The following is a 23829-nucleotide window of genomic DNA, read 5'->3' as shown; positions in this document are numbered from 1 at the left end:
TAGTTAACAGTGGCAAATATAATTGAAATAGAATTTATCTTTCTGATCAAAGGACACAGTGCACAAATTCCAGGTACATTCAACATTAAGCTCTGGATTAATTAGTAGGTGACAGTAATCACTGTGTGCATATGATTAAATAACAGTACATCACAGTATCTATTTTGCAAGCATTCTTATATAATTCTACTAACAACTTTTATATGCTCAAGTAAATTGCCAAGTTAAAAATCAGTGAACTGCATCAAAGTCATTTGATTAGTTTTTAATGCACTTGGAATTGACTTATAAAGCAGTTTACAAATCAATTCTGCAAGCTTATTACAATGCACTGAGGTCAGTGCCTACTTTTATTCATTTTTAATCCATTACATTACCCTCCACATTTAAAAACAATTCCCTGCCTTTCTTAAATTAATGACTGCACAAGGCATTTAGATTGCTCCTACAGTTTAGTCATATCCAAGGTGGTACAGATGGTCTTTTCTGCATCACTAGGTTAATATGACCATGTTATATTGCATTACAGATTTAGTTGTCTAACCTCAGTTCATCCGGAAAGAATAAACATTGAGAATTTTGGTCAGTGCTAGCACTCTCAGGCATCAAATATAAAACATAGATAAGTATAACCTTATGATTCTTAACACTAAAAAACAGCCTTGTAAGTTGCTTCCATATTTTAATATATTTGCTTTCTAATTTGAATAACTAAAAGAGATACTATTTAGCTTACTATCTACTAAAACGTTCAATAAGTCTGAAATAATAACAATAGAATCGGGGCGGGGGAGTTATACATCTTTTAACACATTCCCTAAAACAATTATATGTATTGATAAACTACTGACATGAACATAATTTTGTTTAGAGGCATCATTTTTCACTTGAGAGAGATATTTCTACTATACATGAACTTATAATTAACTATCATGACAATGTCTTTCTCAGGACATGTACCTTCTATGAAACTGCTGAATATAAATTTGTAAGCTTCATCTTCATACACCTTGCGCTAACACTTAAATAAGAGCTGTTTACATCTCACCCAAGAAGATACAGATATTCCCAGTGTCCTTCTGTTTTGAAACCTATAATTATGACTTCAAACCATACATGAAAAAATGTTAAATACTTGGCCCAGGGTCAAATAGGGAATCAGGGTGGTAAAATCAAAATAAAACAGCAGCTTCCTTGATTTAATTTCAGTTTTACCCCAGATTTCATGTTTTTTTGTTCCATAAATATTCACACAACCATCTATTGAGAATCATAAATCTCTCCTCTAAATGAATGTAGATAAATGCATGCACACATTTTTTATAATCTCAAGGTTGAATAACAAAATCTCCTCCATCTGAAATCCCTCCACTAACCTTCCTTAGAATCCTCTAGGACTAGCTGACTCTTAATATTCCTTCCAGTTTTGAGTTTCTTTACATATACTTTTAGCTAATCACAGTTCTCACAGAATTACAATGATCGCAACTACATTTCTATCCCTATCTCCTTCAGTAATGGGACTTTAGGAAATGGTTTTATCAAATTTTCCAAATTGAGAAATTTTCACCAATCTGAATTATTTCTCTGTCTCTCTCTCCTCACTTCCCTCACTCAACCAGAGCTGATTCTAATCTAAAATTTGGAAGAAAACTATTGTGCTAATTTTGACATGAAACAAGACACTAATTTAAGACTATACCTAGGAATATTAGAAACAGTATATTTCTTGCAGAAAACCCAAATATTCCTAAAAAGTTATCAATATATTGCTAAATCACTGAATTTCCTCACAATTACAAATTCCCCATTCCCTTGGTTTAATTTCTCATCATTTCCACAAACTCTTAGAACTTTTGACTACTTAATCATTTTACTACTAAATTCAAGTTAAATATAAATTAAAAGATATTACCCTTGCTTGGTTCTGCTTAGCTGAATTATAAACTGAAAAGTGGGAAAAATTGTACGTTCAAGAAGTCACACAAACTGGAGACTACAGTGGGGTAAGTAGAGGACATGTGTGTGTGCATATGGGGCTGGGTGGCAGGGTGTTGTGAAGGTCACAACCAGAGATATTTCCCCTCACAAAGCATTTGGAGTGCTGGGAAGTATCTTGATTGGATCTCTGAAAACAGACCGTGCAAAAGAGTTTTGGGGATGCGTCCTCAGGGGATACGCCTATAAGAAAAAAAAAAAAAAAAAAGAAGACAGGATTGGTCAGAGGAAGTTATTTAAACTGATACAAAAATGCAGCTAAAACTTCAGCCTGTCCTCTTGGGAGCTGTGGAGCTGGACTTGCCGTTCAGAGTTATGCCAAAATGAAGTCAGGTATCTCCCTGTTGCAGCTAGTCACCGGTTACAGGTATCCCATGGGAAGGGCCATGACCTTGGGTAAGGCAGGTGCCTGTCTTTGACTACAACTCCCAGTGAGGGATGGAGCTGTGTACCTGCAGGGGCCAATATTTTCTGCATCTGTCCCTGCCTTGAGGAAGGTGTCAGGCACAGTGCCTATGGTACAGATGGGGAAGGACAGTCAGTCTAGGGTCTGAAAAAAATGATCTGAGTAAGCTTCCCTGGTGGCTCAGATGGTAAAGCATCCACCTGCAATGCAGGAGACCCGGGTTCGATCCCTGGTTTGGAAAGATCCCCTGGAGAAGGAAATGGCAACCCACTCCAGTATTCTTGCCTGGAGAAGCCCATGGACAGAGGACCCTGATAGGCTACAGTCCATGGGGTCGCAAAGAGTCGGACACGACTGAGCGACTTCACTTTCACTGTCAGTATCACACAAAAGAATTCATGAATTAATATCAATGTACCTTTCTATGACCAGGGTATTCACACATCTGGCATTTAAATCGGAAGCCTTAAAATCACTGTGGGACTTTTCTCCAACCAACTAGCTCTGGATGTGCAGAGAAATAAAATTTTAATCTCTGAGTCAGAGAGAGAAACATATCAAATTTTATGGGAGAAACAGGGAAAAATAATTGACATATTTGACTTTTCCTTTTCAGTAAGAAATTTCCACAGAGGCACCCTGAGAGGAGATGTCTACCTACTAATGTGTTAGGAGTCTATGATGATGCCCATGGGCTGCTGGAACAACCCATAGTATTGTCAAAGAAGGCAGTAGCTAGCAGTTTGACTGCGGGAAAAAAAAAGAAAAAAAACATTATTCTGAGTGAACACAGTACTGACCTGGCTAACCTGATTAGTGGGTGACAAATGGGGCAGTAAAGCCAGTGCAGTCCTGGTGTTTGTGAAAACAAAAGGTCACCAGGGTGTCCATCAACCTGGTAAACCTGCAGCTAAATTTGGGACCCTTTAAAGGAGCAGATGTGATCTGTAATGCCTTGAAAGACTTAGACTTCTGGGACATTTCTTGGGGTGAGAGATACTGGAGAAAAAGAAACATTTCACAATAAGGCAATAAGTATAGGACAAGATAGGAATCTTGAAGGAATGTGTAAAGATCATCAGGGGAAGTTATTGATATAGTAGGAGTGAGAATAACCACAGGAGCCATAGCAGCAGCAGAGAACTTGTGGATCAAGTTCACAAATGCTGATGATGTCTGAGAAGCACTGCTTCCAACCTAGCTAGCTCATCTTGAGGGCAAAGAAGCAGAAAACACAGGTTTAGAATAAGGGAGATAAGGCAGAAAACGGGACAGGCTGGTGGTGGACTGCTCTTAGCCACCCAAAGTCAAAAATCCCTCCACAAGGAGGCACTGGAAATGAAATCAAACACATTAGAATTATAAATACCTAACTGGGTTTCCAGTATTAACTGCTTAATAAATCAATGTATGATTTACAATACTGCTATTTTGTTTTTCTTTTATAGAATTCTTTCTTTTCAAAATGCCAAGTTAAAGAGTCCATTCATGTTATGCAAAAGTAATAACATTTGTACCTAGATTGACCCAAGATGACCATGTATTAATAGTTGTTACAATCGACAGGAACTCTTTGATGGAGTGTTCCGAACACAAATGGTACAGACACCTGTTACCCTTATGCTGTGTAAATAGGGACTGTCCCTAATTTGGGTGTTGCTAAGTAACAAATTCTTCCAAACGGTACGCACACAGGGACTCTGATGTGGACATGCTCATTTAGGCTGTCATTAACATTCATTGCTAACAAAAGGATAATGCATAATTTTTAATGATTAGTAATTTTCTTGATCCTAGAAACATGTATTTTGCCCAAATCCTGGGGGGTGTGGTGGCATGATATAAAGTTGATTGCAGCTTATGACTGAACTTTTCCCAGATTTCTTTTAGCAACAATGTCATGGTTCCTTTTTCTATGTCAAATTTAATCTTTAAAGAGAGGAAACTTCCACACACATGATAATAGTAAACATTAGTTATGTTGTAAAACCTTTAATTAAATTCATCTGAATAATGGATTGTTTCTATAGTAATGCTTGCTGAGTGGGAAACTGTTACTACCACAGCTCTTCATCTTTGAATTAAAGAATGACTTTCAGCTCCAATGGAGAATAGTAAAAACATTGTGAGTGCCCTTTATAAACCAGCTATACAGAAAATGTCTTTGTTCCTTAGCTTGGGGTCTGAACCCTGAAATACAAATATGAGGGAGTAACGTAGCTATTCAGGAAGATATATGTTTTATGTGTCAATTATTAAGGATATTGAGTCCAAAGCATACGAATACATTTTACTGGCTTAAATTAGCTAGATAATTGCCTAAATTACCAACTGTATTTTGTGTGTATAGACTTTGCTTCAGGCAAAGCTTTCAGAGTAATTCAAATTTTTATTTTAGTAAGCATAAAAGTAAAAATTCTCTTTTGATTTGTAGAGGATATTTTTAATCATTTCAAAGATAATGGAGTCCCTTTTATAATACCTTAATGAAATTAAATGAAAAAGTTCACTTTTGAAAATAACTGTGAAAATAAGATACTGTAAAATTTTAACTTTATTTTTATGTGTAGCTTCCTCTAAAATGTATTTTTATCTAACCATTAATAACCTAGAACAGTTGTTCTCAAACTTCAATGTGTCAGAATGTCCTGAAGAGTTTTTCAAAATACAGATTGCTGTATCTCTGTGTTAATGAATCAGGTGTTCTAGTGTAAGGTCCAGCAAACTACATTTCAAACATGTTATAAGATGATGTTGCTGGTCTCAGTATCAGGATATCACTGACTAATGCTCATTCAGTAGGAAAAATGACTTAATTACTCAATGCAAATAATAACTTATATTTAATATTTATATATTCTACAAATATGTGTTGTTATTGTTGTCAGTTGCTAAGTCGTGTCTGACTCTTTTGTGACCCCATGGACTGTAGCCCTCCAGGCTCCTCTGTCAATGGGATTTCCCAGGCAAGAATAGTGGAATGTATTGCCATTTCCTTCTCCAGGGGATCTTCCCGATTCAGGGATCAATCCATGTCTCTTGCATTGGCTGGTGAATTCTTTATAACTGAGCCAATAGGTACTCACTCTTTGCAAAATGGGGGATATGGAAGAAAATACAACATTCCTCCTATGAAGTGGAGCTTAAGTGCTCCTGGATACTTAAAATAAAGTGAGCTTCTTTAGTTTTCCACAGCCCTCACCTCTCTTGCTCTTTGTCACCAGGAATGAGATACATTTGTTGACGCTGGGCTGATGAAAGGACTTCCTTCAGCCCTCCCCAAGCCCTCTGAGATGTGGAAGGTGAGGTGATCTGTCTGACAAAGGAGGTGGATTTGACAAGAGAGTCATGAAAACCTTGATGAAGTTTTGAAATACTTATTAATGGAAAGAGATGAAAATTATCTAAAAAAATTAGTATTTTATGTGCAATTTTTACATGTAGTGTAGTCACTAAATGATAAAATTCATTATTTTTCTCTGACTAAAAAGACTTAAACATGGGCCTGTTTTCTTGTTGAGATATGTTTAAAGTTTAGTAAAACGAGAAAACTTCATGGATTTTTGACTGTGATGGAAGCAGTAGATTAAATAGACAAACAAAAAGCTATTTTAAATTGATAAGAGGAGTGAATGTTATTAGTTAAAATTTATTTGGGGATATGAACTTAAGGTCAGCATTTATAGTGGCTCAAACTGACTTTTTGGTTTTAAGACATAAAAAGAAGATGGAATGTATTTATTTTTTGTTGGGTTGTATATTGTTTTTGTTTAATTTAGGTTTCCCAAACACCTTAAAGAGATTTTTAACAAATGAGAATGTGTATGTGTGTCTGTGTGAACCAGACTGGTGACCCTAGATTTTTGTTGTCAAGTAGAAGAAACACTAGATTTAAATATACATGTAAAGTAACATTTTAAAATATTTTATTTAAAATAATAAAAACAGAAACCTCTTAAACTTGATGACAATTAACTTTGAAATAAATAGTGTAAGCATGAACACATAGTTTGGTATCTTCCATGTTGTACAAATATTTGATAGCAACAGATATAAGAGCAGAAAAAGAAGAGACCACATTATCCCATTGCTGCATTGCTGTTATTTCCTTTAGATGTGATCCCCTTTTATTTGGGAGGAAGAGTAGATTTTTATCCTCCACTCAGTATCATTTCCACTATTCAGATTACAGAGTTTAAACCATCAGTGAGAAAAGGTTTAATTATGTATTATAATTGGTATTTATATTCATTATGGAGTAATTAATCAACACAATTGTGCAGTATTTATTAATTTGATAGTTAGACCTACTAGAATAATACTCTCTCCTGTACTTTCTTCAGGAATAATAAGTCATCTATTTATGGCTGGTTCTATATCTTCAACAGAGATTAAGTTTGTGAAAAATTAATTCTTCCCAGAGAAAGCTGCTTACTTTTGTTGTGTTGTATTCTTGACTTAGAAACTAGATATTTGTGCTGAGAACTGATTCACCTTTTTATTCAATACAAGTCTCTAAGTTCCCACAATTTACTCCACCCAATTTATCACAGTGTCTTTTCATGATGTATCTTTTCAATTGTGTATTTACTAATAGCTTCTTCTCTATTACTTAATATTCTCAATTTAATACTTCATTTCCTTTTCATCTGTATTTCTTGTCACTTCACATTTTTTAAAAAATTTTGTCTACATTTCAGGAGAGGCAGTTAAATTTATAGACACCTACATCTTCTCAAACAAACAGTAGCCTTTTCCTATTATTTTCATTTAATACCAATACTAAGGGCATGCATACACCCCCAGACACCCACTTAACACACAAACTTTTATATTCCTTATTTAGATAAGAAATTAAGCTTTTTCAAAGTTCAAGTTTTTCTGCAGAATGGGGTTTATCAAAATTTGGTTTTATTTTATTTTTCATTGGTTTATTTGTTTTGTGGCCACCAACTGAGCAACAGGGAGAAGGCAATGGCACCCCACTCCAGTACTCTTGCCTGGAAAATCCCATGGACGGAGGAGCCTGGTAGGCTGCAGTCCATGGGGTCATGAAGAGTCGGACACGACTGAGTGACTTCCCTTTCACTTTTCACTTTCATGCATTGGAGAAGGAAATGGCAATCCACTCCAGTGTTCTTGCCTGGAGAATCTAAGGGACAGGGAAGCCTGATGGGCTGCCATCTATGGGGTTGCACAGAGTCAGACACGACTGAAGCGACTTAGCAGCAGCAGCAGCAGCAACTGAGCAACAATGTTTGATATAGTCAATATATTATTTTACAAAGGTAGCAAAATTATACTTTAAGGAAAAACAGGGGAATTTTCCAAAGATCAGAAATGATGCAAAGCAGAACTTGGATAGCAGAAGCTACCAAATATAATTTGTCTGTCTTTAACTTTTCTGCTTGATTTAATAATCAACTCTTCAAAAATTGACACCAAGTAAAAAGAAATTTAGAGCATATAATGACAGAAGGTATAATCAAAACCAATATAATGGTTATAAATAATAGGCCTTTGTAATGCTCTGGAAACAATTTTATCTGCGTATTTGTACTCTCTCTAATGATTCCCTGTTTGAGTGACAGCTGCAGTGTAGGGAAACCACTCATGTTCACATAATAAGGAACAATCTCTACTGAATTTGCCGTGACTTGCACAAGAGATGCTATTTTAATCATAGTATAAAGTTGCATATATTATGTATGACATTCTGGGAGGCTACTGTAGAGATTATCTTCCATTCAAGAAATCAAAGCTTCAATTATCCGTTTGTATTTCAGTGTGAAATGAATCCTTTTTTTTTTTAATCTTTTTTTTTTTTTTTTTTGCCATACAACTAATACACTACTCCCTTTTTTCGCTCTCATCCAATTTGATGGACCATGAAAGACAACTATTCTGGGGGAGAAATGAAGACTTTCTGAAGACAAAAAAGAAACAAAACTAGGCTTCCCCCAAAACAGATTATCTTATTGACATTCATAATCAAAATACAACCTGAGATTGCCTAAAGTATATTCTTGAGAACCATTCAATAGTGATGAAGTTTGTTAGCAGAAAATATAAAGAAAGCAAAAATAGTAATCAACTTAAAGGAACAAATCTTGGTATTATACTAATTTTTTATAGTACTTCAGTTTTGTTATAAACATGTCACCTGGGAGACTGACAAATGGGTCATTTTGATAGTTTTTCCCAAGTGTGATATTGTTCAGGGTAAAATATTCAGAATATTGGAATTGTATTACACTAATATATTATGTCCCAGTATTGCCTTAACAGGATACTATAATGTCATTTCGATGCAGCTAAGAAAGCAACTGACACTATGAAAATTTTTTAGCTGGTGTACATTTGATTTAGAATTAGTTCATTTTGCAACATAGGCTTTGGGACCGGGTTTTTTATTTGACATATATTTATCCTTCTGATTTACATATAGTATAACAATTTATTTTTTCAATATTAAAGTTTTGGGATAAGTCTTCCAGTTTCCCACAGACAACGACAGTAACTTAAATTTTCATTTGCTCATAGATCCTCCTAAAAACTACAAAGATTAATAAGGGAGGCAAATAAAAATACCTATAAACTATGCCTAAAGAGTAATTAGAGCAAGACATTACAAACGTTAATTTACATGTAGCCAGGGAAATAACTGCCCAAGACCAAAAGAATTGCTCAAGAACACAATACAATATTAAGCAGAAAATAAGTGGAAAAAATGGGAGCACAAAAGTCTCCTTAGAGTAATGGAACACATATCAAATAGAGTTTACTCTCAGAAGAAGACAGTTTCACACTGAGTAAGAAATATTGAGAGAAATTCTGTGACCTTAATGGAGAAAGCTTTGGTTAAAAGGGGGATAATAAAAGTGGCTAGAAAAGTGTACAAGACCCACATGTAAGCTTTGGAAAAGCACTACTTCTTGGAGAGGGGGAAGTATCTTCAAAGGTGGAATTGTCCCTTGGAAGCTAGGAAATATGGAAGCAGATAAATATAAGTTCTCCATATTCACATACGAAGGAATAGAATAATCAGAAGACAAAAACAAGCAAACAACAAAATCAATTAGTGTCATATATTTTAAAGAACAAGAAACTTCCTCCACAAAACCCGCACATTTACAAACTCCTTGCTATACATGAATCAAACTTTGAACTGAAAAATTTAAGAAGCCACTCAAACAAGACCTATTCTCTTCCCCCCCCCACCAGATATTTCTCATTAGGGATCGTCCAGGAAAGTCCTTAATGAATGGATTATCTGTACAAAGATATCTCTAATATCTGTACAAAGAAAACTCTAATATATGTACAAAGATATCATAAGAGAAAAACAGGAAACAGGAATAAAAACGTGCAGAAGAAAGTGTGTTATGTACCTGGCCATAAGACAGAATAGGTATATAGCACCCCAAAATAAATTTCAAATTTTATGCCAGTAATTAGAGATATGAAATAAGATTATAAATTAGGAATTCAAGAACATAGAATAAAATCTGGACAAAGCAGAAAATGCAAAGCAAGACTGAAAGAATACAGGCAATACATTCAAGATAGAAAAAAGACACAATTATCTAAAAAATTAAGATCATATTACAAGCAAACCATAAGAATATAGGTCAGAAATGAGAGAAGTTAAGAAAATAAAATAGAACAAAGACAGAAAAAAGGACTAGAAAGGAAGTGGTGGATATGAAAGACAGGCAAAGAAGGTGCAAGGTTACTTGAGTTTATTATTTGAGTCTCTGAAAAAGACAAATAGACCAAAAGAAAATAGCTATTAACATTATAATTCAACAAAATTTCCTGAAGTATAACATGAATTGAATGTACATATTGAAAGGACCCACCATACATCTGGAAAAATTGACATAGAATGTCAAACCTAGACATATAAAAGCAATAGTTTTAGACTTTAAAAGTCTGTTTTCATTTGAAAGAAAAGTATTAAAATCTACCATTATTAGTTTATTTTTGAAATTTTCTGGGAATCAGAAAAATAACAAAATCACTTACAAAGTGCAGACAAGCGTTGGCATCAGATTTTTCATTAGGAAAATTTGATGCAGGAAACGTGGAACACCATCTTCTAGGTTCACAGGGCAACAAAGTGTGGACCAAATAGCTTATATCTACCCAGTCTGTCCTAAAACTGTGGAGGCTGCAGAAAGGCCGTGTTGATTTACTTATGAACATCTCCTAAAGAGGATGAACTTTATCCAAGAAGTTTGTTTGGTGAGACTTTGACAAAAAGACAAGTGGTGAGCATTGAATACATTTCACTAGAAATTTAAGGCAAAAGAAAAGTGAGAAGTATGTAAATTACATCCTGAGAAGCCAGAAGTACTGCAACCAAGGGAATGCAAAGAGAAGGAAATATAATATAAGCTCATCAAATGCCTTGTTGGTAAAAATGGGGAATGAAATAATATAATTTAAACTGACAAACTGAATGGTAAAAGACTAAGTATGCAGAGGAGTACAAGGGTACTGATAATAGTTGAGCAGGATAATTTGAATAGTCTAATCTCTGGAGCAACAGTGACAGTGAAAGTCGCCCAGTTGTGTCCGACTCTTTGGGACCCCATGGACTATACAGTGCATGGGATTCTCCAGGCCAGAATACTGGAATCAATAGCCTTTCCCTTCTCCAGGGGATCTTCCCAACCCATGGATTGACCCCAAGTCTCCACATTGCAGGCGGATTCTTTACCAACTGAGCTATCAGGGAAGCCCCTCTGGAGGAAAAGAAATTTCAAAAAGCTACTCCATGAACAAGTACCAGGTTTCGATGATTTCACAGGGGAGCTATACTTAAGTTTTAAAGCCCATATAATCCTGGCATCACAGACTTAATGGACATGAGTTTGAGTAAATTCTGGGAATTGGCGATGGACAGAGATGCCTGGTGTGCTGCAGTCCACGGGATCACAGTTAGACAGGACTGAGTGACTAAACTGAACTGACTGATAATCCCCAAACTATTTGTTATTATTGCATATCATAGAAAAGAGAAGACATTACAAATAATTTTCCAAAGTAATTATAATGTTGATAATAATACCTAATGAAATTGCACATATGCAGTCAAAAATTACAGAGCAATTTTCCTGATGAGTATGGATGCAAAATCCTAAATTAATTTTAGATGAAATGAATTCAATATTACAGGATAAAATACATCATGCCCAAATGTGGCTTCTTTCACAGACAAAAGAACAGTTCCATGTTAGTAACTTTATGAATAAGATTTACCATAAAAATAAGGAAACAGAATAGTAAATTTGTTTCCAAAGATGCTGAAAAGGTAATTTACAAATTTCAACACCCATTAATAAATAGAAGCAAATGGAAACTTCCATAAAATTACAAAACACGTTCCACTCAACCATTTGAATTAATGCGGATCACTGGTGGCATTCACACAAAAATCAGGAATAAGTGATTTCACTATCAATTTCTTTTTAATAATATGTTGGAAGGTAATAGCCAGATCAATTAGACAAGAGAAAACTATTAGATGTATAAAAACTGGAAAATAAAATGCAGTCTCTATTTTATTAAACAGTTGAAAAACTGAAATGGTTATTTATGTAGCATAGAAAATAGAGAATAAATTCTAAACTATTTTCCAAAGTAATTATAATGTTGATAATAATACCTAGGGAAATTGCATATACACCCTCAAAAATTACAGAGCGATTTTCCTGATGAGTATTGATGCAAAATCCTAAATTAATTTCAGATGAAAAGAATTCAGTATCACAAGATGAAATGTAAAAATAGTTCCATGTTAGCAACTCTATTAATAAGATTACCATAAAAATAAAGAAACACGTACATGTTGTCATTTACTTACGGTTTACAGTTTTGACTGGTAATATTGGATTTACCCTCTCTGGCGAAGCAGCATTTTCTTCATTTCTCACATATTCAAAATTAATGATGAACATCATAGCTACGCCCTCTTGGTTTTTCACTGGAATTATGTGAGTATTACAAATGAAAGTGGACCCTAAGAAGATAAAAAATGAGTATAAGGTCAAAATTATGTCTTCATTTGAAGTGTCAGTAATATTAAAATTCTAATAAAGCCCTGTAGAATTTTCCATCCTAAAAGATCAGTGAAATTCAATTAAAAATTTAATTTCTCATTTCATATTTTATTGCATATATATTTACATAAAATACACAGATTTGCCAGAAATATTTTACAGGAAAATTCAGCTACTACATTATAGAAAGACAGAATATCAAATCTCATTTGTTCTTATACTCATCACTTTAATTTAAAAAAAAAGACAATTTCTTTACATTTCTAGAAATAACTCTTAGCCTTTATATATTTTGATTAATTCTGAATCTATATAAAGTATAGTTGTATAAACAATAAAGATAACTCAGTTTTTCTCATCTTGAAAAAAATCAGAAATTATTTCCTTTTTCTTCTTTAATTTCTTGAACATCAAACAGTAAATTATTGATTCTGTCTTAAAGATGTCCTAATAATTCTTTTTATTTTTTTAGGACATATTTAAGACAGAATCAATAATTTACTGTTTGATGTTCAAGAAATTAAAGAAGAAAAAGCAAATAATTTCAGAGTTTTTTTTTCAAGATGAGAAAAACTGAAATACATGAACCATGAACTTCCAGATGTTCAAGCTGGTTTTAGAAAAGGCAGAGGAACCAGAGATCAAATTGCGAACATCCGTTGGATCATCGAAAAAGCAAGAAAGTTCCAGAAAAACACCTATTTCTGCTTTATTGACTATGCCAAAGCCTTTGACTGTGTGGATCACACTAAGCTGTGGAAACTTCTGCAAGAGATGGGAATACCAGACCACCTGACCTGCCTCTTGAGAAACCTATATACAGGTCAGGAAGCAACAGTTAGAACTGGACATGGAACAACAGACTGGTTCCAAATAGGAAAAGGAGTACGTCAAGGCTGTATATTGTCACCCTGCTTATTTAACTTGTATGCAGAGTACATCATGAGAAATGCTGGGCTGGAAGAAGCACAAGCTGGAATCAAGATTGCCGGGAGGAATATCAATAACCTCAGATATGCAGATGACACCACCCTTATGGCAGAAAGTAAAGAGGAACTAAAAAGCCTCTTGATAAAAGTGAAAGAGAAGAGTGAAAAAGTTGGCTTAAAGCTCAACATTCAGAAAACTAAGATCATGGCATCTGGTCCCATCACTTTATGGCAAATAGATGGGGAAATAGTGGAAACAGTGTCAGGCTTTATTTTGGGGGGCTCCAAAATCACTGCAGATGGTGATTGCAGCCATGAAATTAAGAGACGCTTACTCCTTGGAAGGAAAGTTATGACCAACCTAGATAGCATATTCAAAAGCAGAGACATCACTTTGCCAACAAAGGTCTGTCTAGTCAAGGCTATGGTTTTTCCAGTGGTCATGTATGGATATGAGAGTTGGACTGTGAAGAAAGCTGAGAGCCAAAGAATTGATACTTTTGAACTGTGGTGTTGGAGAAGACTCTTGAGAGTCCCTTGGACTGCAAGGACATCCAACCAGTCCATCCTAAAGGAGATCAGTCCTGGGTGTTCTTTGGAAGGACTGATGCTAAAGTTGAAACTCCAATACTTTGGCCACCTCATGTGAAGTATTGACTCATTGGAAAAGATTCTGATGCTGGGAGGGATTAGGGGCAGAAGGAGAAGGGGCCAACAGAGGATGAGATGGCTGGATGGCATCACTGACTCAATGGACATGAGTTTGAGTGAACTCTGGGAGTTGGTGATGGACAGGGAGGACTGGTATGCTGCAATTCATTGGGTTGCAAAGAGTCGGACACGACTGAGTGACTGAAGTGAACTGAACTGAATAATTCTTTCCTTTTTTGTGTAAAATTCACAATGATCAAATCACAATGATTTTGTTTGGTTTGTATTCTGTTAGAAAATAAGAACAAAATGTTTGTCTATATTATTGTGTTAATTTGATCTCTTTAACCAAGAAGATGACATTCTTTTAAAAGCACAATTGTAGGGCTAAAAGATACATTTTATTAAAATCTCCTGGAAATTAAATGAACAAAAAGATGACTCAATTTACAACTAACCACTGCTATCCATCCTTGAACAGCTAACCCAAGATCCAAGATTTAGGGAAGACAATAAAGAAGCTGACTTTTCGTATCAACTGACTTCTGCCTGATTCCTTGGCCTGATTTCTAAATCTGAGTATATCCTCAGAGCAGTTTCCTCACACATTTACCCTCTGAATATTTTCTTTAGTTGTGGTTATGGAAATCTTATGTGTTAGGGATTTGTTTTGGGTAAAAAAATATTGAATGTTTTAAAATGCAAAAACTTCAGGAAGAGTTCAATCATTCAGACAATAGAGTCTTTTGATTGCTTTCCCTCTTTTTAAAACAATTATTTGGGAACATCTTGACTCTTGAGGAGAATGATGGTTCATTGTAAAAGCAGGATCGAAGTGTGAAACTTGAAGTGAACTTACTCAGTCGTGTCCAACTCTTTGCAACCCCATGGACTGTAGCCTACCAGGCTCCTCCATTCATGGGATTTTCCAGGCAAGTATACTGGTGTGGGTTGCCATTTCCTTCTCCAGATCTTCCTGACTCAGGGATTGAACCCTGATCTCCCACATTGTAGGCAGACGCTTTACCGTCTGAGCCACCAGAGAAGTCCTTTTCACCAAGTGAAACTTGAAGGGAAGTTAAACTCTGAAGAAAGATGTGCTAAAGTGAGAGTGTCTCTGCAAAGCCCACAGGGTCCACAGGAAAAATAAGATGGAATCTAGGCGTTTAGATAAAGTCTAAGCTCTTTCGTGCTTAATTTAGATTCCCTTGCTAGTAGGATGCCTCAGGCAGAGGCCTTGCACTCAGCACTTCAGACCAGAGTTGCTAGAGCAAAATGGCTGCGCCTAACACCGCAACTCCCTAGGCCTGTGCAGAGTCACTGTATCCCTAGCACTACAATCTGGAGCGGGGAGTAGCATAGCCCTGCCCCACTCACCAGAACTCCACCCCTCTCCCCTGCAGACAGAACCCTATAAAGGGGTCCCAGCCACAATGTTTGAAGTGATAGAGCTTGGACTCTAGAGCAGATGATTGCACCTCTCCATTCTTAGATCAAATAATAAGTTTTCCTTTGCTTCTGAACTGAACCTCAGTCTTCTTTTATTGGCTTGAATGACACTGGGCAGGAGGACCCTGTTGAGGATCAACCCAGGAGAGTTGGTAATAAGAGGACCCCAAGAGGCTAGAGACAGGGGCACCGGGGTATGAGAAAACTCTTCCCTTTCTTCACATTTCTGAAACTTGTCTCCTGCTGCCAGAACTGAGAACAAAGGCTATTGCTAATATTGCTATCAATTGAGACATTACAGGTCAAAGGGCTTTTGAGGGTGGTCCTGGAGACCTAATTATTATTTATGAAATTATTTCATAAACGGGTTAATGTGCTCCAATTTCCAAGGAATAGATTTACAGATACACTTTTAAAAGACATACCCTTTGTAGGTTGGGGAAGACTATGTGCTAGTTATATTCAGATTTTCAAATGTGGATAAGCCTCCCTAATTTGAAATGTAGAAGATCTTATTCATAATTAATTTCATTTTTTCTACAGATTGGCCATAGTTTTGCAGTTGTTGGAAAATACGTTTTAAGAATGAGATGCTGCACCTTCACAGTCTTCAGCTACATCTTCAATTCATTTAATAAAATAGTTAGCTGGAGCAGCTGTCATAGTTTCCATGGTAACAAACAGGATGACTTTAGTAAACAGAAAATAAGCAATTTAAGACTGTTCCATTAGAACTAAAAATAGAATTGCTTCAGGCCAGGCATCACAATACAAAATGGTTAAACAGAAAATCTGAGGAGACGCTAGAAATAGTCATTATGTATTTTGATAATGAACCAAAATACATATTGATTTTACCACTTAAAATGACATTTCCTGAATCATTTAGAATATCATTGTGAATTCACAGATTTGTTACTTAGCAGTTTCAAATCTTTCAAAATATGAGGTTTACTGTTGACTGTACAATAAAATATGAAGGACAGATTTTTGAGAAATCAATTAATAAAAGACGTAGGGGTACTCTTGCCTGGAAAATCCCATGGACAGAGGAGCCTGGTGGGCTGCAGTCCATGGGGTCGCTGAGAGTCGGACACGACTGAGCGACTTCACTTTCACTTTCATGCACTGGAGAAGGAAATGGCAACCCACTCCAGTGTTCTTGCCTGGAGAATCCCAGGGACGGGGGAGCATGGTGGGCTGCCGTCTATGGGGTCGCACAGAATCGGACACGACTGAAGCGACTTAGCAGCAGCAGCAGGGATAGCCATCTACTAGGTTTGCAATAGAGAAGAGTAATTTTGCTTTCAGTAATAAGGGGGCAAAATCCTGTCTTTTAACAGTAATGCTTGTACATTTACTGTCCAGTGCAAAAAATCATGAAATGATAGTGCTTTGTAAAAAAGTTTGGCTATATGAATTAGCTCTATAGCACATTGAGTAAATGTAATTAATCTAGGATTTACTGCCCACTATCATTGTTCCCTGAATGTTTCTATTAAGCAATATATCTCCTTTAAAGTCAACTGAAGACTCACATTACATTTTTTTCTCTTTTAGTTTTTGAATTTAATGTCTCCATCAATCTTGCATAGACTCCTGGAAAGCAGATATTGAAAGGAGATACATGGAATTTATAAGAGGAGAAGAATCAAATGCATTTTACAGTGCAAGAACAATTTAGCTTGCATAATGCTACAAACTCCAAGTTCTATTAAGACACCACATTTGTAAAGCAACATTACCCTAAGAAGTCATTACTGTGTGATCCTAAATATTTTTGTTTAATGCAACAGTGGAAGCAGAGAAACAGAAGCATAATCCAGCAAACACTAATCTAGCCATGAAGACAAAAATAGACACTTTCTATAATGTTTAAATAAGAGAATTAAAAAAAATCTAGAATTAAAGAGTTCAGACCTTGTTGAAAGAAAGTTATATTGGTTATATTAAAATGAAATTAATAATTTTTATAAGAAAAAGCTTATTTATAACATTATCAAATAATTATAAAATTATACATGCAATTATACTAATTTAGTAAGACTCGGGTTCATTTCCATGTTTTGTCTCCCGAGTGAAAACATTGTCAAAGCAGGAAAGGCTGCTTAGAAGGAACACTGCTCATTTTAATAAAATGTTTAGAATATTAATTTTTAATGGTAGCCATAGAGTAAGCAAACTTGGAGTAATCTGAATAATTACTCTTTTATTAATAAACTCCTAGCTACATTTTGTAGATGGCAATGGCACCCCACTCCAGCACTCTTGCCTGGAAAATCCCATGGATGGAGGAGTCTGGAAGGCTGCAGTCCATGGGGTTGCTGAGAGTCGGACACAACTGAGCGACTTCACTTTCACTCTTCACTTTCATGCATTGGAGAAGGAAATGGCAACCCACTCCAGTGTCCTTGCCTGGAGAATCCCAGGGATGGGGGAGCCTGGTGGGCTGCTGTCTATGGGGTCGCACAGAGTCAGACATGAGTGAAGCAACTTAGCAGCAGCCACATTTTAAAATAAAATATCAAGACTCCTCCCTTTGAGCTGCTTTAGAGATGCTTTATTCTACAGTTTATACTCATGGTGTAGTCTTACCCTGAAATTAAAAAAATGTGTGGGTGTGTATGTATATGCTGTCACTTCAGTTGTGTCTCACTCTTTGCAACCTGATGGACTGTATGTAGCTTGCCAGGCTCCTCTATCCATGAGATTTCCCAGGCAAGAAAATTGGAGTGGGTTGCCATGCCCTTCTCCAAGGGATCTTCCTGAGCCAGAGATGGAACCCACATCTCCTGCATTGCAGGCAGATTTTTACCTACTGAGTCACCTGTGAATCTCCCCAAAATGTACACTGAGCACCTAATATTGGGTCAGGTACTGTTCAGAGTTCTCAGATGGTAATGAGAAGAACAGCTGTGAGAAAACAGATCAAGGTCCTGAACCTGTGTAACATATCCAACTAAGGGAGACATGTTAATAAACATGTCAGTATTCAGTCTATCAAGTAAAAAAGTACAATGAAGAAAAAGACTGGAGAATAAGATGGTAAATAATAATAGTGTTAAGGGAATGTTTCTCGTTCAGAATGACATGTAAGCAAAGACATTTAGCAAATGGTAAAATGGGCTGTATGACTTTGCCAGTGCAAAGTCCTTTAGGTGGAAGCATGATTGTAAGCTCAAGGAACAGTGTGGAAGCCAGTGTGGCTTAGGCAGTGTGGTGTTTGGGGCATAGAACAGGCTTGGACAGCGAACAAAGTAGGGAGCCACGCCTTGTAGATCATGGGGAAGGATAAAGGGTACGGAGTTCAAGCAGTTTTCCCATTGCCTTCCGACCTGAAGTTGGTTGGGAATTGTAATTTTACAATTGAGACCGTTTTCATAACAAAAGTTGACCTTTTATCGACATATTATCTGAGAGTGACCTCATGAAGGAAGGCTCTGCCAAATACCATCCAAAGTCACTGTTGAATTACTCGGTGAATAAAGTTGAACCAGAAGATGAAAAATAAAAGTAAGCTGCATTTTACTCACGTTTCAAGCCTCACACACTTCTCAGTAGAGCTCTTAGAACAGTACCTGTCATAGAGCGAAACTGACTAATGAGAGCTATTTCTTTTGCTCCTTGATGGAGGGTCTCCAGAGGGGCAAGCTAACTCTCAAGTCTCTCCATGTAATTTCCTCTAGTCTTTTACTTTTCTAGGAACCACGAGCTACATTGTTTGCATTTCTCAGCACCAAGGGGAGATTTTTCTTTTCTGAGTTGATAGGTTTGGTGAATGTCACAAAGTTTTAAATTCCTGTCTTTTCAGTAGACTGGTGGGGAAGGGTGGTCTTTGAAGATTTTAAAAAAATACCATTTGAGACCTGTCCTAGAAGAAAAACTAAACATAGCGATCTTGGGAAACAAAAGCCTTATCAAATGGGCAGGCTTGTTTTTTAATTGAAAAGCCTATTAGAAAAGCAAAAAGGACTGTTACACTTCTTAGATGGAGAAAGCCCCAGTCATGAATGATTTAAGATATTGAGTGGAGGCACAAGTGAGAAACAAGCAAAATTTGTACTTGACTTTTCAGTATGTAATGCTTCCTATGGGGGCTTTCCCAGTGGGTCAGCAGTAAAGAATCCGCCTGCAATGCAGGAGACATGGAGACCCAGCTTCGATCCCTGGGTTGGGAAGATCTCTTGGAGAAGGGAATGGCTACATACTCCAGTATTCTTGCCTGGAAAATCCCGTGGACAGAGGAGCCTGACAGGCTACAGTCCATGGGGTTGCAAAGAGTCGGACACAAAGGAGCAAGTAAACATTTCCTTTTATTTCTGTTTTTTAAGAACCTCTTCCATTTTCCTCTGCTCTCTCCAAGCCTCCAAGATGAAAATTATGAACCTCTTTCTATCAGTGAGGGGCATCATTAGAAATATTAATCTCTTATAGAACTACTGATAACATTATGGATAACCACCTTCAGGATAATTTTTTTAAGGGGAATAGTGAAAAACAACAATTATCCCAAGATGAGTTCTAATGCTGCCTCTATATAGAAGAAATATTTTGGTTGTATGGATAAGGCCTTTCATATATCCCTCAATTCACATCTTACAAGTCATTGTTTGCTGATATCAATGTTGCTTTTGAACAATTTATGACCTAAAGAATGAGAGAAAACTATTATGGAGTCTTAAAATTAGACTCATCACCAATGTGTCTATATTTGGACATAGGGACTTATAAGGAGGTAATCTTATAAGGAGGTAATTAAAGGAGGACAGGAGAATGAAATGGCAACCCACTCCAGTGTTCTTGCCTAGAGAATCCTAGGGACGGTGGAGCCTGGTGGGCTGCCGTCTATGGGGTCGCACAGAGTCGGACACATCTGAGTGACTTCGCTTTCGCTTTAAAGGAGGACATAAGGGTGGGGTCCTAATCCAATAGGACTAACCTTTTTTTTTTAATTGGAGGATAATTGCTTTACAATATTATGTTGGTTTCTGAGTACAACATTGTGAATCACTTCTTATAAGAAGAAGGAAAGATATCAAGAGTCTGCATACCCAGAAGAAAGGTCATGTGAGGACCCAATGAGAAGGCAGCCATCTGCAAGTTAAGAAGAGAGCTCTTACCAGAAACCAATGCTGCTAGAACCTTGATTTTGGACTTTGATTCTCCAGAACTTTGAGAAAATAATTTCCTGTTATTTAACCCACTCAGTCTGCAATACTTTGTTATGGTAGCCTGAGCTGACTAGGATGCCCTGAGGTGGAACATGTCAGGGCAGGAAGCCAGTGTTGCTAAGACAGATTAAGCTGAGAGGAAAGTGGTAAGATCCAGGTCAGACAGTTACCAGAGCCGGGGAGCGGGTGAGTGGAGGGTGGGTGGCTAAGGAAGCATCACCTTGTGGGGACTGCAAGGACTTGGGCTGATGAGGTGAAGCCACTGGATGGATTGAGACAGGGAAGTGGCAGGCTCTGGCTGCTGTGAAGACATGGACACATGAAATATTTTATGTTTGTTTGTCAAGTAACTTGGTCTAAATAGAGTAATAGTATACTAGAGCATAGAGTGTCAACTCTGTTTCATGATGGACAAGGCTTGAGCAGTAGGAGGTCATGGCCTGATGGCCTTCTATGTTCTTGAAATGTAGTTTTTGGTGTTGAGGATGCAGTGATTGTGTTAAGCATGAGAGTGTCTTCAGAGAAATATTTTAGTGTACAGATAAAGACATGGCTATTATAGGTCCTAGTGATGTGTTAGAGAAGTAATTTCAAAAGGAGCTATTTGAAGAGACAGAAGGCACATTTAGAAAGACTATTTAATAACTCTTACAGCTTCCCAAGTGGCTCAGTGATGAAGAATCCACCTGCTGATTCAGGAGATGAGGGTTTGATCCCTGGGTTGGACAGATCCTCTGGAAAAGGAAATGGCAACCCACACCAGTATTCTTGCCTGGGAAATCCCATGGACAGATGAGCCTCTGTTTGCCAGGCTACTGTCTATGGGGTCACAAATAGTTGGACACGACTTAGTGACTAAACAGTAGCAGCCACAGAGGAGTTCTTTGAAGAGACAAAAGGCACATTTAGAAAGACTACTTAATAACTCTTATACAATATCATATTAACAAGAATAGGTAGGTCCCATGAACTCATATAGTCTGGCTATGTGAGCTAACAGAAACACTTTATACAGAAGCATTATTAACAAAAGGACTGAGCTGTGCCTCTGCTAATGCATTAGCCTAAAGAAATGACCTTAACATAGTAGTCACCAACAAACACAGACAACATGATTAAGTTGTGACAATTGTGAACATATTTAAACAGTCGAAGTACTTGATGGAATAACATGGGACTAGAAGTATCCTTTCCAAATTTCTAGGAGAGATTACCTATACGCCTTTTATTTGCAAAATGAAGAACTAACCTAATTTACACAAGCCTGGTTGCCACACTCATGCTCTCTGTGGCAGTATTAGCTCTGTCTGAGATGTCAACAGCATGAATGATTTATTTTAAATTACCTCTTATTTAAAACAATTTTAAACATTCAGAAAATGTTGAAGCAATCCCAGTGAGTAGTAAATTCCTTGGACATGTAGTTCTGTGTAGTCCCTGAAATTAGACAGACTTGAGTCTGGTATTCTTTGCTGAGTGACCTTGGACAGATTAATCTCTCCAAGATTCAGATTCCTCATCTGTAAAGTAATGAAAGGAAGAGAGAGTACCACACTTCACAGCATTGTTGGGAAGCTGAATTTAGACAATGCCTGTAAAGTATTTAGCAGCCTAGCATGTAGAAAGTGAGCGATAAACAAGTTTTATTGTTATTAAATGGGGGAGGAAAAGCACTTTCTCAACTTGAACTGGTGGTTAAATTTCCTTCAAAGGTTTGATGATGAAATCGTCATTCACCTCTTAAAGAACTTCAGAGATAAATCCATCAACTTAATCCCCTTGACTTCAGAGGAGAAATTACATCAAACAGCAATTTGAACAGAATGAGAGCTTAGTAGATGGAAGATTCTTTTATCTTCTAGTGTCTTAAAATATGTCTCCTAACTTTGTAGTGATGAGGCTCCTAGTTTGTTTCTCATATAGTTCCTGTCCCTGGTGGGCTGTCCTATTGCCTTTAAAAAGTTACTATATACTAGGTAACTTTTGTGATTATAACAGAACTCTGCCTTTTTTGGCAAGCCCCATAGTGAGTGGAATCTGGTATACAGTAGAAATTTGTGAAGTAATCTTTATTTCTGGATTTGCTCGAGAAGTACTATGATCAGTATTTGAAAGCACATTTTAGAAAGAAAGGTAATAATAATAGCTAACATCTATTGGTATTTGCATCCCAGTCACTGTTCTAATGGTTTTCCATGCCTTAATACATTGGCATCTTAAAAAAAAAACTTGACGATGGCACCATTATTATTATTGTGAAGATGAAAACTAAACCATACACAGTCTCATCTCGCCCTTGATTTTGGCATTTCTTCTCCTTTCTGCTGGGTTGGATGAAGCATGAGCTGGAATCAAGATTGCCAGGAGAACTATCAATAACCCCAGATATGCAGATAACACCACCATTATGGCAGAAAGTGAAGAAGAACTAAAGAACCTCTTGATGAAAGTGAATGAGGAGAGTGAAAATGTTGGCTTAAAGCTCAATGTTCAGAAAACTAAGATCATGGCATCTGGTCCCATCACTTCATGGCAAATAGATGGGGAAACAGTGAAAGACTGTTTTTTTTTGGGCTCTGAAATCACTGCAGATGGTGACTGCAGCCATGAAATTTAAAGATGCTTACTCCTTGGAAGGAAAGTTATGACCAATCTAGACAGCATATTAAGAAGCAGAGACATTACTTTGCCAATAAAGGTCCGTCTAGTCAAGGCTATGGTTTTTCCAGTGGTCATGTATGGATGTGAGAGTTGGACTATAAAGAAAGCTGAGCATCAGATAATTGATGCTTTTGAACTGTGGTGTTGGAGAAGACTCTTGAGAGTCCCTTGGACTGCAAGGAGATCCAACCAGTCCATTCTGAAGGAGCTTAGTCCTGAGTGTTCATTGGAAGGACTGATACTAAAGCTGAAACTCCAATACTTTGGCCACCTGATGCAAAGACCTGAGTCATTTGAAAAGTCCCTGATGCTGGAAAAGAGTGAAAGCAGAAGGAGAAGGGGATGACAGAGGATAAGATGGTTGGATGGCATCACTGACTCAATGGACATGAGTTTGGGTAAATTCATGAGAGTTTATGAGTTGGTGATGGACAGAGAGGCCTGGCATGCTGCGGTTCATGGGGTCGCAAAGAGTCAGACACGACTGAGCAACTGAA

The 23829-nt window shown here is 36.9% G+C and overlaps 1 protein-coding gene across 4 annotated transcripts in view; it reads right to left on the bottom strand.

Annotated features, from left to right (window-relative positions):
• Positions 1-23829, bottom strand: part of KCNH7 (potassium voltage-gated channel subfamily H member 7) — a 531702-nt gene that overhangs the window by 145704 nt on the left and 362169 nt on the right. For all 4 annotated transcript variants that reach the window (XM_027559164.1, XM_027559174.1, XM_027559183.1 and 1 more), the window contains exon 3: positions 12276-12431. In XM_027559164.1, the coding sequence (XP_027414965.1) occupies positions 12276-12431 (156 nt within the window). The remainder of the gene's footprint in view (positions 1-12275; positions 12432-23829) is intronic.

This window comes from Bos indicus x Bos taurus, chromosome 2, assembly GCF_003369695.1.
Source record: "Bos indicus x Bos taurus breed Angus x Brahman F1 hybrid chromosome 2, Bos_hybrid_MaternalHap_v2.0, whole genome shotgun sequence".
Classification (NCBI taxonomy): Eukaryota; Metazoa; Chordata; class Mammalia; order Artiodactyla; family Bovidae; genus Bos; species Bos indicus x Bos taurus.
Note: the sequence above shows the minus strand (reverse complement) of the source record. Positions and strands in the feature narration are given on the sequence as shown.